This window comes from Chiloscyllium plagiosum, unplaced genomic scaffold (assembly GCF_037043375.1).
Source record: "Chiloscyllium plagiosum isolate Xiang-an unplaced genomic scaffold, Cpla_swu_hap1 HiC_scaffold_28, whole genome shotgun sequence".
NCBI lineage: Eukaryota > Metazoa > Chordata > Chondrichthyes > Orectolobiformes > Hemiscylliidae > Chiloscyllium > Chiloscyllium plagiosum.
This window is the reverse complement of record NW_028270166.1, coordinates 6,619,255-6,635,978: the sequence shown is the minus strand read 5'-3', so window position 1 is coordinate 6,635,978 and position 16,724 is coordinate 6,619,255. Positions and strand designations below refer to the sequence as shown.

General features: G+C 44.9%; 1 protein-coding gene across 4 annotated transcripts in view; it reads left to right on the top strand.

Annotated features, from left to right (window-relative positions):
- The window catches only part of mef2b (myocyte enhancer factor 2b), a 126,176-nt gene that overhangs the window by 85,891 nt on the left and 23,561 nt on the right, over window positions 1–16,724 (top strand). For all 4 annotated transcript variants that reach the window (XM_087975950.1, XM_087975949.1, XM_087975948.1 and 1 more), the window contains one exon: window positions 841–1,021. In XM_087975950.1, the coding sequence (XP_087832076.1) occupies window positions 841–1,021 (181 nt within the window). The remainder of the gene's footprint in view (window positions 1–840; window positions 1,022–16,724) is intronic.

Here is a 16,724-nt window from a genome sequence, read left to right as displayed (position 1 = left end):
GGAAATGGGGCCAACCTGCTATTGCTGCCCATATTGGAAGGAGTTTTGTTTATTGACTGTGGTGACATCCTTCTGGCCTGCCTCCCACCTACACCACTCCATCAACCTGAGCTCACCCCAAATGACACTGCCAATATCCTAAATTGCACAAGGTCCATGCTGTAATATACCCAGTGCTTTCTGATCAATGTTGATTTCTCGTCAGGCAGTCTCTTGATTTGTAAAAGTCTCATCTTTGTTTTTGAATCCCTTGATTGGCCTCAAACCCCTTCCCACGTCTGTGACCTCCTGAAGCCTCAAACCATTTTAGGATCCTTGTGTTTCTCTCATCCTGGCCTCCTACACTGCCCCAATTCTGTGGCTATACCACTGAGAGTGGTACCTTCAAGTGTCTAAGTGCTAAACACTGCAATTTTCTCTGGAAACCTCTCTCTCTCTTGAAGCAAGACGCTCCTTAAAACCTACCTCTGACTAATCTGTTAGATGGCCTCCTAACAGCTGCTCTGTAAGATTACACTCCTGTGAGGCTATCTTTTAAAGGTGCAATACAAATATGAGTTGTTGTTGTTGTTGTTTAGATCATGGAGTTCTATAATGAAGCATTGACATTTTGATTAATTGCCTTTGTTTCACCTCCTCTTCCCTTCGTCCTCCTCTCCCCTTTTTTTCTCCCCCTCATGCTCATCCCTCCTCTTCTCTTCCCTTCACCTCTTTTCTTGTCTTCCCTACCTTGCCTCTTCTCTTCCCCCATTCCCCACCTCTCTTTCCCACCCACCCCCCACCGCTCCCTCTTCTCTTCCCTCCGCACCCTCCTGCCTTCCCCTTTTCTCCCCTTCTCAGGCAGGTACTCTGTCTAACCATGAAGTGTCCATTGTGGCTGCCACACAGAGTGCTGCCAATTTGGCCTATAGCAACCCCACTGGCTCCATCCTAAATCGAGGACCGTTGCCACAACCAGTTGTATCTCGGAGTGCTCCTTCATCAGGGTTGACATCGCAGGTGTCTACAATTTCTCATTCAGGTGAGTGGCTGGAATCTGGTACAGGTCTAGTTTGAATGTTTGCTGATGTTCCCTTGCTTCAGTTTATATCAATGCCTCATACATTCTCATCGAATCACAGAGTCTTAAGAGTGTGGAAGGAGGCCATTCGGCCCATCATGCTCAATCTCAGAAAATGGTGAGACCAAGACATTGTTTTCAAGGCGGAGCATGATATAATTCTTGGGACAAATGGGATCAGAGGTTATGGAGTGAAAGCAGGAATAGGGAGGTGGATTGGAGAAAAAGCCATGATCATATTGAAAGGCAGAGCAGGCTCAAAGAGTGCAATGGCCTACCCTGATCCTGTTTTCTACGCCTTGTGCTGGAAGAACAACCCAATTAGTTCCTACAGCACACTCTCTCTTTTTATTCAAGTAACTCTGCAAATCTTTCCTTTTGAAGTTTGTTTAATTTTTATTTGTACATTCCTGTTGAATCAGCTCCTGCCTCTGTTTCCAAGTGATCCACTTTGGAACAAATTCCTCTCTACTCGCCTTTACTTCTTTGACTAAGAATCATAGAATCCCCACTATGTGGAAACAGGCCCTTCGGCCCAACAAGTCCACACCGACCCTACAAAGAGTAACTCATTCAGACACATTCCCTTACCCTTTTTATCTTATATTTACCCTTGACTAATGCATCCAACTTGGACATCCCTGAACACTATGGGCAATTTAGCACAGCCAATCCACCTTACCTGCACATCTTTGGACTGTGGAAGGAAACCCACACAGACAGAGGGAAAATGTGCAAACCCCACCCAGTCACCCGAGGCTGGAATCAAGCCTGGGTCCCTGGCGCTCTGAGGCAGCAGTGCTAACCACTAAATCATCGTGCTGCCCAAGTATCTACAATTGCTGACTAATTATCCCGATACTGGAGGGATGGCCCCTGGAGGAATGGTGCAGACCTAGAGGTTCTGCCCAGCAGTGAACAGAGCTCCCTTCCAACCAGAAGGGGAATCTATTCAGCTAGTCCCTGGATGCCCAGTGAAGTGAAAGTTGCTGACCGCTACGTGGTGGGAGGTTGGTGGGAGTCTGTCCTTGTTGCTTCATGCTACCCCACCCAATTCGACATTCAGCTGGCAGCCAATATCTCTCACCCCCCCCCGTGAGGACTCACCCTGCTGAACACCAGCACAACTTGCTGTGTACAAATTAGCATTACATCAGTAGCCACAATTCATTGGCTGTAGAGCACTTTGGTCGCCCAAGATGCTATGTAAATGTGCATCTTTGTTTAAAACTGCCATTTTGGGGAGAGTAGGATTATTTCCTCGAGTGTGCTTCTGGTGTTAGCTAATGGAGTTAGCTGCTATCATTGACATCCTAGAAGGACAAGGGCAGCAGGTACGTGGCAACACTGCCCCCTGCAAGTTCCCCTCCGAGCCACTCCCCATCCTGACTTGGAAATATATCGCCGTTCCTCCACTGTCGCTGGGTCCAAATCCTGGAATTTGCTCCCTAACGCCATTGCGGGTCTGCTTACAGCACATGGACTGCAGCGGTTCAAATAGATAGCACACCACCACCTCAACACATCAAGGGCAACTAAGAATGGGTAATAAATGCTGGGCCAGCCAGTGATGCTCACTGAGTAAATAAAACAAAGACTTTCCACAAGGGGAAAGTCTGCATCTAACTTGTCAAGACCCCTAAGAATCATGTTTCTAAAGGTTGTCTCTAATTCTTCCATATTCTGATGAGTATAAGCTCAATCTAGAGTCAAGAGTGTGGTGCTGGAAAAGCACAGCAGGTCAGGCAGCAGCCGAGGAGTAGGAAAATCGACGTTTCGGGCAAAAGCCATTCCTGATGAAAGGCTTTTTGCCCGAAACGTCGATTTTCCTGTTCCTTGGATGCTGCCTGAACAGCTGTGCTTTTCCAGCATCATACTCTCAACTCTAATCCCTAGCATCTGCAGTACTCGCGTTCACCTATAAACTCAATCTACCCAACCTCTCCTCGTCAGGCAGTCCCTCCATGGCTGGGATTGGCCTAATGAACTTTCTTTGGACTACCTCTATTGTCAGTAGATCTTTCCTTAGTTATGGGGACTAAAACTGCTCTCAGTATTCCAGCCGTGATTTATTGTTACTCTCCTCCATGGGAAATAGTGGCCTGGCTTTTGAGGGGGTTTCTGGAATCTCTAATTCATGACCATCCCATTGATTCACACAACTGTGCAAGGTTTGAGGCTAAGGTAATATCCCAATGGGAAGAGAGTGTCTACTGAAAGTCATTCCAGTGTAAAATCTCCTCATCTGAATTTCTCAATAGTTTTGCATTAAAATCCCGAAAAGGAAAAGAAGAAACCTTGCATTTCTTTAGCACTCCTTTCTGAATTGGAAAGTCTGACAGCACACTACAGTCTATGACATGCTTTCTTGATGTGTAGTTGCTGTTGTAGGAAGCACAGCAGGCTTATGACAACAATGGAATAATCTGTTTTATAGTGATGTTGATTGAGGTGAAAAATATTGGCCGAAGACACCAGAGAACTGTTTCCCCCATTCATTATTGTAATAATGTAACAGAATATTTTACATTCACCTGAGAGAGCTCAATAAACATGTCATCCAAAAGACACCAGCTCTGACAGTTCAGCATCCCTTCAGTACTGCATCACTGTGTCTGGTTAGGTTTGTGAGCCTGGAGCCCAGGGCTGTCAGATTCTGAGAGTGCTGCTCATTAAACCACAGATGCTACATGATGGTGGGTTTCTCTACACATCTAAAGGGAAATTATTTTCTTTAAAAGTCTATGAGGGAAACAATAAGTCCAACTTGTTTGTTGAGAAATCATCAGTGTTTAATTACCAGTAAAACCCAGAGCACCATGCACTTGGTAATGTTCCCGGCATCAGAGATTCTTGTTTCTGTTCCTGAATCTCGTTGTTATTTTTGTTTTTTCTGAACCCTAGCTACAGCGCTGTATTGCAGGCATCTTCTTTCAACTCACATCTGCTTGGATCTCTTTGAATGAAATTTACATGTAACCCACGCAATTTGGAGAACTTGGTTTGGTCTATTGAATATCAAAACATACATTCGCTTTTCAAAATGTCCTTGGATTTTCCTATATCTGGGTCCTGTCCATCATCACACTGTCCTTCTAGTTGGGATGAGTTTGCTTTTTATTCTGGACTGTACACCACTAGAATGTCACTTACTTGGGGAAGGAAGAGTGCAGACACATGCACACACCCGTGCATGCACACCCTGCCCACATACCACCCTACTCACTCACTCACTCACTCACTCACTCACTCACTCACTCACTCTCCTCCTCCCCGCTCCCCTTACTGGACAATGGTTACGTGAACTGAGGTTGAATGTGTTATTTATCTTGTGCCCCATCTGAGTTCAACCCGTGAAACCCTGGAGCTGGAAACCTGGCTGCCGTCTGTAGCCCAGGCTCAGTCACAAACTGAGGCTGTATTGAGATTTTTGGACAATACAATCCATCCTCCTAATTCTATTCATCCTTCCACTGGAAGAAGTAAATCAAGTAGTTATGGGAACTATGTAAATTTATTTATGGGATCTATGCAAATTTGAAAACTGATACGTGTATGATTGCAGGATTGCATGTTTAGGGGCTGAATTGTGCATTAGGGATTTCAATCATCAGCAATACAGAGATTGTTTCGAAAAAGAAGTTTTAATGCAAAGAAAATTGGCTGTATCATTGCTGTCAATAATCAATATTCTGAACAGTAATCAATGGTGCTAGACTACAATCCGGATTGGTCAAGGGCTATGAGCCACTGATTAAGATACTGATCAAATTCATACTAACAATTCAACAGTTGGTACGGACAGCTGTCAAACAGGATCTGCTCAATACGGAGACTGACCCGTGGGCCGGTAATGTTAAGCAACAAGCGAGATTTTGGCTGTTCACCTGAGCTGGGGCAAGGCCAATCACTTGTACAACACAGGAAAGGGTGAACAGTCAGATTAACATAAGGTCTGTCTTCCTTTGTTGAGGAAAGGTGTCCACAAGTGCTGCCTGATCTGTGGAGTGTTTCTGGTACTTGTTATTTTTATTGCACACTGCAGCTCTTGCAGTACTTAGATTTGTTTTTAAAGCAGTCTCTTGACTTGCCTCCAGCCCAGTTCTATGAACTCCGAAATGACTGGTGAAGTCAGGTCTGGCAGCCTCTGTGGAGGGACAAACAGAGTTAATGTTTTATGGACAATAACTTTTTGCAGTCACCTTAGACTCGACATTAACTCTCTTTCTGTCTGCACAGTTGCTGCCAGACCTGCTGAGTTTTTGCAGCATTCTCTGTGTTAGTATCGGATTTCCAACATCTGCAGTATTTTGCTTTGAATTAGCTGATTTAGTCCATGATCAATGTGCAGTCTCTACCCTCTGAATCTGATTTCAACTCTTCCTGCTCTCAAGGAAGTCACTCAATTTGTCCAGTGCCTTCCTGGATGAAGTTTCTCTGTTTTAGTCGATCAGAAGCCAGGATCACCCTCCAATGTGAGTGGGGGATATAAGGAGACAATGGCTGTTCCAACTAGCTGTAGCACTTTCACAACCTGAGGATATCCCAGAGTGTTACATAGTTCATAGAATGCTTCTTAACTATAGTCACTGTTGCACTGTAGGGATTGCAGTTCTATTTGAATAGGAGTAGGCCATTCAGCCCCTCAAGCCTGCTGCACTATTTAATTGTTTCTTTACCTCAACTTCATTCACTGACTCTTGCTCTAATCCTTAAATGTTTACTAAGCAAAGATATCAGTTAGTCCACACCTTGTTTGTGTTAATTGATCCCCAGTGTCCAAGATTTCTTTGTGGGGGTGATGGGTTGTGAATGAGTTCCTGATTTCCACAACACTTTGCATGGTAAGGGGTATTTCCTGAAGTCACTCCAGATTGTTGGCTCCTATTTTCAGGTGATGTCCCCTGAATTCAGCCCACAACAGGGATTAATTTCTCTGTACCTCACAAGCTGGACTGTGGTAATGACCACATAGACAGCCTTAGTGATGTTGATTTGAGGGATAAATATTGGGCAGGGCACCAAGGACACTGTTAATCCTCAAAATGGTAGCCATGGAATCTCCTTTAGCCTTCGGAGAGGGCAGACTGGCCTTGTTTTAACATCTCATCTTTGAGACTGTACTTCCAACAGTGTGGCATTCCTTCTGTACTGCATTGCACGGAAGACTTCAGTCTTCTGCTGTTAGGCACAAAGGCTATTAACTGAGCCATGGCTGACCCATTTCAGACCTGTGGAACAGAAATGTGGGCTTGGTTTGTTGCTATCAGAAATATGGGGTTGGAAACCCTATCCACTGAAGGAAGGGAGGGAAGACAGGGTGTGAATGGGTTAAAATCTGCTCGCTGACTCATCCAACCACACTGTACAGTACTTTGTACCATTTCCTGCCTTGGTTGCTTCAGGAACAAATGAGTTCATTAACTCCATGAGTGCCGCACAGTTTCCACACTATGGGTTTTGTACAAGAATGTTTTAATCCTCCCCAACCCCACCCTCACCTTTGATTCAGACATGATTGAGGGGGCAGGAGGAACTGCGGAAGTTGAGAATGACTGGTTTCCTTCACAGCGGTGACAGTATCGATGTGGCACGACACAGCAAAAGGGGGCTTGCAATTGTGTGTTTGAGCTCCAGTGTTGTGTGCTGCTCCGCGTGGGCCAGGCTCCTGCCCAGCAGCCAGAGTGGGTTGCTTGCAGATGGCTCTTGTACATTTCCTGTGGGCTAGTTGCAGAAAAGCATCAGCTCAGAATGACTCATCCTCCAGCCTGAGAACGAGCAGCACAGTGAGAGAGTTGGAAGAGTGACTGTGTATTGAATTTAGTCCTCAGCGAGTGTGAGCTCCTGGCCTAAGCTGCATTTATCTTGAGTTCTGTTGGAACATGAGTTGGCCATTCAGCCCCTCAAGCCTGCTGCACTATTTGTTTCTTTACCTCCACTTTATTCACTGACCTTTGCTCTAATCCGTACATTTTTACTAAGCAAGGATTTCAGCTACCCCACACTGTATTTGTGTTCTTTGATCCTCAGCGTCCAAGATGTCTTTGGGGGGATGATCAGTTGCAGATGAGTTCCTGATTTCCACAACACTTTGTATGAACAAGTATTTCCTGAAATCATTCCAGATCGTTGGCTCCTATTTTCAGGTGATGTCCCCTGAATTCAGCCCACAACAGAAAATTGTTTTTCTCTCTCCCTCACTTTCTGAAACTCCTTGATCATTTTTATCACCTGATTCAGATCATCATCTCATCTCAAGGAAATAAGTATTGCATTCTCTCAACTTTGAAGCATCTCGTGCTCATTTACATAATAAACCACTTCTAAAGGGCAGTGCCCTTTATTTATACATTATGGATCAAGGTCCTGGCAAGGCTAGTTTTTCTTGACCATTCTCACTGCCCTTCAGAAGACAGCTATAGGTTAACCTAACCAAATGAAACTTAAGTTTCTGAGAGGTCACTCCAGAGAAGGGCAGCAAGTTTTCTTGCATAAGCAGTCATGCTATTAGAAGGAGGCATTTTAGCATATTCTGTCTCTGCTACGTGAAAATGAACATGCAAGCCGAAACCCATATTGCCACCATAGGGTCAACCACTCAGAACCCAATGTGCTGTCACCAGTCCTTCGTTCTTCTATTTTAATGTGAACAATTAACATAATAAATCAAAATTGAGGTTGACCAGCCGCAAAGGGGCAACGTGACCGTAGTCAAAATCATGAATCAAATTTAACAACATTTTAAAATTAAAATGTCACTTTGGAAAGTGACGCACCAAACCCACGTGGTGCCCACCAGTCACAGAAGAATCCTCCCTCCTCTGCTAATTGTCAGTGGTACAGAATAAACCACAGGGCCTGAATAGGCAGACGCATTTGCCTTTCATTAAAACAGGAGGTAATTTATTGTGTGATAACAATTGGTACAAGTTATATTAGCTATTTTATCAGACGTGACAAAATCCTGATGGACAATGTTCCTCAGATGTCCACGCAGAAGAATAAGAGAATTAGTGGTAAAGCTGCTACTGACCCCATCACAATCTCATGCAAGATTGTCCGATTCTCCACCTGAATATATGGATTAATATGCACTCTTTCTGAACCAATTGCGCATATATTTGGCTTGTAGCCTAGGCACCTAGTGCATATTTTAGTTTTCTTTTGTCGTGATGAGGACTTTAGGGAATTGAGTTCCTGACTCCCACTAACTCTATAAAACGTTCCCTCAACTTCCCTCTAATCCTCTGCTAATGAACCCCTAATTACTGACCTCACTTTGAGTGGAATTCCCTGTAAATCCTTTGGATTTATTCTATCTAGGACCATCTTAATTTCATTTGCAAAAGACATAAATAAATTAGTTTTTCTGTTGTCTCAACAATCCATCAGCTTCCCAGACACTTTTAACGATACCAAGTTAAAAATCACACAACACCAGGTTATAGTCCAACAGGTTTAATTGGAAGCACACTAGCTTTCGGAGCGACGCTCCTTCATCAGGTGATTGTGGAGGGCTCGATCGTAACACAGAATTTATAGCAAAAATTTGCAGTGTGATGTAACTGAAATTTTACATTGAAAAATTGATTGTCTGATTCCAGATTTCATTCTCAGATTTTTATTTGAGAAGTAAAAATTCCTGTTTACTTGTCTGTAGCATGGCTCAGTGGTTTGCACTGCACAGTGCCAGGGATCTGGGTTTGATTCCAGCCTCAGGTGACCATCTGTGTGGAGTTTGCACATTCTCCCTGTGTCTGCATGGGTTTCCTCCAGGTGCGCCGGTTTCCTCCCACAGTCCAAAGATGTGCAGGTTAGGTGGATTAGCCATGTTTCATTGCCCACAGTGTTCAGGGTGAGTAGGCTAGGTGGATTAGATTAGATTAGATTACTTTACAGTGTGGAAACAGGCCCTTCGGCCCAACAAGTCCACACCGACCCGCCGAAGCGCAAACCACCCATACCCCTACATTTACCCCTTACCTAACACTACGGACAATTTAGCATGGCCAATTCACCTGACCTGCACATCTTTGGAACTGTGGGAGGAAACCGGAGCACCCGGAGGAAACCCACGCAGACACGGGGAGAATGTGCAAACTCCACACAGTCAGTCGCCTGAGGCGGGAACTGAACCCGGGTCTCTGGCGCTGTGAGGCAGCAGTGCTAACCACTGTGCCACCGTGCCGCCCACTGGGGAAGGCAGGATTGCAGGGATAGGGTGCTCTTCAGAGGATTGGTGTGAACTCGATGGGTGAATGGCCTGCTTCCACACTATAGGGATTCTATTCTTTAAAAATCCAAAACAATCTGGAACTAAAAGTTAGACCAACGGAGCCCTCGTAATCAATTTTCACAAATACCCAACGAGTTTACTAATGTCCTTTAGGGAAGGGAATCTGCCATCTTACCTGGTCTGGCCGACCTATAACATGGTTAAAGCTTAACTGCCCTTTGAAATGGCTCTAGCAAGCCCCTTGGTTCAAGGTCAACTGGGGATGGGCAATAAATGCTAGTCCAGCCTGCGATGCTCACGTCTCATGATCAGCATTCCCATTTTCCTTCTGCATGGATCTCCGAAGTCTATGTGCGGCAGTGACTTGCTGCCTCTGATCACCATGAATGGAGCCTTGGAAGAGCTGAGCATCATCCGTGAACGAATTAAAGACTGGGGAGGAAGATGTGTGATGGATACCCTGCTACTTTCCTACTTCCACTGAATTAAATACAAGATGGGACGGCCTGTGGATAACTGTCTTGTGTGGACAGTAAATGACATGGTCAGAGAGTGCCCTATTGAGGGTCTTAGCCTGCCTTTGCTGGCATTAGCCCGTAGAGGTTAGGGAGCTCACACCATGGAAACCCAAAACGAAACCGCTGTTGGGTTTGCTTGACAACGTCTCTCTAACCCCATCAAGGAGGTTATTGGTTTTCAGTTCAGGAAATTCCATTGACTCTGGCTGACAAACCAGGATACCCCATCTCTCTCATACAAGGTAATACATGTCCCTGTTAGAGAGAGAGAGCAATGTCTCACTCAGCTGCTTAGCATGGACTACACCAACTGGCAACATGTGCCTCAATCCGCACTCTCTCGGGGGGGAAAAAAAAATCACTCAACATGCCATACTCTGGGAAACTTTGTGGGGATAGTAAGCCAGAGTGATCTCCAGTGACTATGGACACAGGCAGTTGAAGACTTTTCCTTCAGTGGTTGGCAGAAAAGACATGGAGAGCAGAGGAGTAGTTGTCAATTGTTAGAAGTCAGATAACACCAGGTTACATTCCAGCAGTTTACAGTATTTAAATCACAAGCTTTCAGAGAAAGCTGCTCCTTTGCCTGATGAAACCTGTTGGACAATAACCTGGTGTTGTGTGACTTCTGACTTTGTCCAGCAGCAGCACCTCCACATCTTGCCCATTGTTAGTTGACCAGTACTGTAGCAGGATAAAGCTGTTTACAGCAAGTTAACGTGGAGAAAGTGAGGACTGCAGAAGCTAGCGATCAGAGTCGAAGAGTGCGGTGCTGGAAAAGCACAGTTGGTCAGGCAGCATCAGAGGAGCAGGGGAGTTGATGTTTCAGGCATAAGCCCTGATGAAGCAGAATAGGTGTGACGCTGCCTGACCGGCTGTGCTTTTCCAGCACCACACTCTTCGAGCAAGTTAACATGTCCTTGTCCTCTGGAGCAACTGGCTGAACATGGCACATTTTTGTTTGGAACGAGACTGATAACAGATTGAGAACAAGAAGGTACTGTTACTGACAAGGCCAGCATGTACAGAATTAGACTGCAGCTTTTGTATATAATTATAGACCAATTGTTAGTGTGTTTGTAGAGCCCTCTGTGTCCAAAAACCTTTTCTGACTGCTGAATATCAGAGTCCAATCAACTTGCAGTTAGTGTACTCCGATTTTATCGTGACTGTTGCAATCACTGAGGTGTCTGAAGATGATTAAAGTGGATTGAATCGTTTATTTTACATAAAAATGGGCAAGTATTTAGAAGGGAAAGCCTTCAAAGACCACTGAGATCTGGCAGGGAAGTGGAATGAATGGATAGTTTCTTTTAAGCGAAAGGTTGAAGGGCCACCTTCTGTGCAGTAGAGCTTTATGATGCTTGCTTCTTTGTCACATGGAGTCTGTACAAAAAATAGATTGTCACTAGCAGCAGTTAGCTTAGAGCTGCTGGGTGGAAGGAGCCTGGTGGCTGCATTGAAGTTCATAGACGAAAAGGTGCATGGAAAAGTGGAAATTTACAGCAGACAGATGATCAGTTTCATGGTCAAAGGGCTGGAAGCAGGAACTTGTTAGCTGCCAGGAGGAGTCCTTGAGATCACCTGGATGTAGCAGCTTGATATAAACCTGTCCATATTTATGTGGAGGTTTAGTGATGAGTCCTTGACCCCTTTAGACAATCCAATGGTCTGATTTATGTTCTGGAAAAGGAGAACAGCTGCACTTCAGCAACATTTTGGTTCTGGGTTCTGAGGTAGTCAGGCGCATGAGATAAGATGTTGCAATCCTTCTGGTGTGAAGTAGATTTTGGATAGCTGTCTCACTGAAGGCCAAGGGTGCTAACTGTCCTGGGAGACAGCTAGATCACTGGCTGCTGGCCCATTAGTGAAACCTTAGACGAGGGTGGAAGAGCACTGGAAATGTGGCTGGAGTAAGAAGAAACAATCGGACAATGCACTTGCAGCCACTGATCCTTCTGAATGACACTGGTGGAGTTAAGTGCACTGTATCATCAATACTCAGTGAGGGAGCATAGAGGACCTGGTGTCAAATTAGTTTTTACGCATTGCTAGACCTCCTGATCTGCATGCACGGAATCTTTGTGCTCATGATGTGGGCTCACCTGTCTCTCTGGGAGAGGCAGTGATGTCATGGTAATCTCACTGGGGGCTAGTGATTCAGAACCCTAGGCTAATGTTCTGCAGGCATGGGTGTGGGTCCTCACCCATGGAAGATAGTAAAATTTGATAAGGGGATGTCGTCCGTCCTTAATAAAAATCGAAAGAACTGGAATGCTGTAAATCAGAAACAAAAATAGAGATTGCTGGAAAAGCTTAGCAGGTCTGGCAGTATCTGTAGAGAAAAATCAGAGTTAATGTTTCAGGTCCGGTGACCAACGCTATTTCCATCACGTCTCACTTTCTGTCCTGTTGTTAAAGGGTTGTGTCTCCATGAGCTGTGGTAGCTGTCTGGTGCCATTCTGAATAGGACCTGCATGCCTGGTTATTCAACTGTGGAAGACATCACAGCAGAGCTAAAGCCCAGTTCCAACATGCACTTCCAAGCCAGGGTTCAGAGTAGAGCGATCAAGAAGGATAATTTAAAATCAACTGGGTTAAATTCTCCCATGCAAATTTTGGCTAAATAGCCATTTTGTTTTATTTCAGTCTCTTTCTTTTAAAAAATACACGTATATTGAGAGACCTCAGTGAAAGGCCCCATTGCAGGGTGAAACAATGAGCTTGATCACACAGCGGTTGTGTGATGCCAAATCTAGGTTTTGAAAACCTGAAGTTTGTGGGTGGAGGGGAAGACTGAAGGTTTTTTTTTCTAAACAAAACACAGCATTGTGCCCATCTGTGCTGAGTTCACCTGAGGACTGTTATACATATGTGTCATGTTCCATGTTCACAGAGAGACACAGGAAGAACAGGTGGGAGTTGGCATCTCCTGCTTTTACAGAGCTTAAATCAGCTCCTTTTAATATTAACAGCAGAATCGCACGTTCACATGTTCACCAAAACTACCTATTCCTGGAACATTGTCTTGTTTTGCAATACATCAATGGTTACAGCCTTGTTTAAGAAAGGGGAGGTAATCTTTAACTTAGTGGAAGCCATTTTTACCTCTCAGTTAGAAGATACTAAATTCAAACTTCACTCCGAGCAACTGAAGCTGCCATTCAGAATGTTGGCGCTACGTCCAGTGAAATGGTGGGTGGTGTATCTGGTGGGTGGTCCTCCCAAAGAAACGTAGAAACAAGAAGAGTAGGCCATTCAGAACTTCAAACCTGTTCTGGTGTTCAATATGATCATGGCTGGTCATCTAATTCATTACTCTGTTCCTAGTATCTCTCCCTTTAGACCTAAGGACTATATCTAACACCTCCTTGAAAACGTTAAATGTTTTGGTCTCAACAGCTTTCTGAGGATTCCACAGGCTCCCCACTCTCTGGGTGAAGACATTTCTCCTCATCTCAGAACAAAATGGCCTACCCCATTTCCTCAGATGGTGACTCCTGGTTCTAAACTCCCCAGTCATCAGGAACATCCTTCCTGCATTTACCCTGTCCAATCCTGTCATCGTTTTCTAGGTTTCTATGAAATCCCACCTCTTTCTGCTGAACTCCAGTGAAAATTGGCCTAAATGATCCCTCTTCATACATCTGTCCTGCCAGCTCAGGAATCAGTCTGGTGGGGGGGTGGCAGCCCATCTCTTCCCTCCAGTGCCACCCGCAGTATTGGCTGTTTAAGTTGACTGACGGCTGTGTGACCCTTGTTGGGCACAGTGTGTGGATTATCTGACCGCTTTCTGTCCGCTAAGCCCATGGTGCAGCTCAGGAGCCACGCTCTGGTCTGGAAGCCACTGCCACTTACGTTGCAGAGGAAAACAGTGGGGTTGAGGAGGTGTCCCACTGGATGGCATCTGGGCCCTCTTCTCTGCAGACAGCCCTCCCTGACTTCAGCCTCCAGAAGTCACAGCCTCATGTCCATGGGGGAAGGTGACAGCCCAGTGGTATTATCACTGGATTGTTAATCCAGAGACCCCTAATGTTCTGGGAACCCAGGTTCAAATCCCTCTACGGCACACGGTGGAACTTGAATCCAATAAAATTCTGGAATTAAGAGTCTAATGATGACCTCAATCCATCACCCTTTAGGCAAGGAAATCTGCTGACCTTACCTGGTCTGGCCTACATATGAGCAACAGCAATGTGGTTGACTCTTAACTGCCCTCAGGACAATTAGAGATGGACAATAAATGCTAGCCTAGCTTGCAAAGCCTTCATTCTGTGAATGAATTTTTAAAAGAAGTAGTGGACATACAAATGGTCTGAAGGTGGTGATGCAGTAACTCATTCACTATGCAGAGGGTCTTTGGACAAATGACCATCTAATTCCCCCTCTGAATGTGAGGTATGGGATCATTAACATGGAGATTGACTGACTGGGGCTTTCATATCAACTCTGGGAGGATCAGGCGGGTTTGGAGTTGTATTTGAAGAGAGAAAAGTTCAAAGGGGCAAGCAGGTCAGGGGCGATGTGGGTGACAGGTTTGCAGAGGAAGGAACAGCTGTCTAATGTTAGAACAGACACAGAAAATGAAGTGGACAGTGAACCCAGCCAGCAGAGGAAATCGGGAGGGGACAGGAAGGTGCTTGTTTGACAAACTTTCCTAATCACAGACTGTCCGAGGTGATGAGACAGAGAATGTAGCAGTATCCAACCCAGGCTCAGTCCTCCAACTCGGACTTCCTCAGTACTCAGCAGATGCAGAGGATTTGTCTTTCTGACACCGGCTGACATCTTTACAGCAATTTTTCCACAGTTCCATTTAACAACAATCTGCATTTATGTAGCACCTTTTTAATGTAGTAAAACTCCACAAGGTGTTTCATAGGAATTTAATAGATAGAATTTGGCACCGAGTCCCATCAGGATTTATTAGCATGTAGCCAAAGTTTCAGCCGCAGAGGTAGGTTTTAAGAAGGGTCTTAAAGGAGGAAAAGAGAAAAAGAGAGAGAGAATGAGGTGTGTTGAGAGAATTCCAGAGCATGGGCCCCAGGCAGCTGAAGGCAGATGTTGCCATTATAATTGGAGATGTATAAGAGGCCGGAATTAGAGGAGGACAAATTGTGGTGCTGGACCAGACTGGATTTAGAGAAGGGCGAAGCTGTGAAGGGTTTGGAAGTGGTGAGATGTTTATAATAGAGCTGTATTTATAACTTGGAAGTGGTAATCAGGAAAAATAAATAACAAAACAAGAGACGGGACAGCCTGGTTCTGGAATGGTGGGCTGATGGTCTATTTTCAAAATGATAGATTCCATAATCCTAATCGTGAAGGTCTTTTTTTTTTTAGAATAAAGCTTCACTGTCTCTTTCACTACTCTTGCAAAATGCTCATGCATCTGACATTGACTGTAAGGATTGACAAAGCAATTTGACCACAGTGAGCATCACAGTTGGTCCAGATCACCAGTATTTTGTGCTTACAATCTCAGGATGTCACTGTGGTTGGTGAACAAGGAACCCATTTGATTTGCCTCTCTGGCAGTGGAGGACTATATGTTTTAAATTAATTTAAGAATCAACATATTGCTGTGGGCCTGGAGTCACATGTAGGCCAGATGGGGTGAGGATATCTGGTTTCTTTCCCCAGACAGTTATTCCAGATCTGTATTATTCCACTATCTGCAATGGCAGGATTTGAACTCATCCCCATTATACAAAACAACCTCAGGTGCCAAACATCAGTTATCCGAATTTTGGATGATCCGAATAAGATCTCAAGGTGCCGTAAAAAAAAAAGTTATCTGTTATCAGAGCAATCAGTTATCCGAACAAAATACTCCCGCCCACCTCGTTCAGATAATTGAGGTTCTATATTACCTGAGTCTTGGATTAGGAGTGTAATTAGAGTGTAACCTAATTTAGGGCGACACGGTGGCTCAATGGTTAGCACTGCTGCCTCACAGCGCCAGGGACTACTGTTCAATTCCCGCCTCGGGCAACTGTCTGTGTAGAGTTTGCACATTCTCCCAGTGTCTGCGTGGGTTTCCTCCGGGTGCTCCAGTTTCCTCCCACAGTTCAAAGATGTGCGGTGAACTGGCCATGCTAAATTGCCCATAGTGTTAGGTGCAGGGGTAAATGTAGGGGAATGGGTCTGGGTGGGTTGCTCTTCGGAGGGTCAGTGTGGACTTGTTGGGCTGAAGGGCCTGTTTCCACACTGTAGGTAATCTAATCTGATTTTCTTGATCATGGGATCAATATTAATGAGGATACTGGGATAATTCCCTGCTCTTTCTTTTTATCAAGCTAACAGGATCTTTACATACACTGATAAATCTTCTCAGTACTGCTTCAGAGTTTGACTTTCATACTCAAGACTAAGACTTGAGTCTAAAATCTTGCATCTCAGAGACACGAGTCCCACCATCTGAGCCACACCTGAATAATATCAGCAGCACCTTCAATTCAAAATGAACCTGTAATGAGCAAGGTATTTTGGCATTTATTCCCTTTCTCTTACTGAGCAGCAAGAAAGTGGGCAGATGTGTCCACTGCCGCACAGCACTCTGAAAACATTCTGTTCGAAGTTTTCAAAGTTTCCAGCTGATAACCTTTCTCAAACTGTCGTTTGCCATCAGGTCAGGATTGTACCTGTCGCCTGTTTGAACAGGTTGTGATGCCAGAGAGCTTCCTAGACAGAGTATCATCCTGCTTGACCTTGGTGTGGTCAGGATATAGCTTCCTGTTGTGTTCTCACACACAACTGCTTCACATCTACAACAACAACAACAACTGGCAACGCTATAGCATCTTTAAGCATAGCAATACATGCCAAGGCACCTCCGAGGAAGAGGATTGGGGCATGTTATGACACACCTCTAATGCAGGTGCGACTTGATCCTTGATGTTCTAGTCCA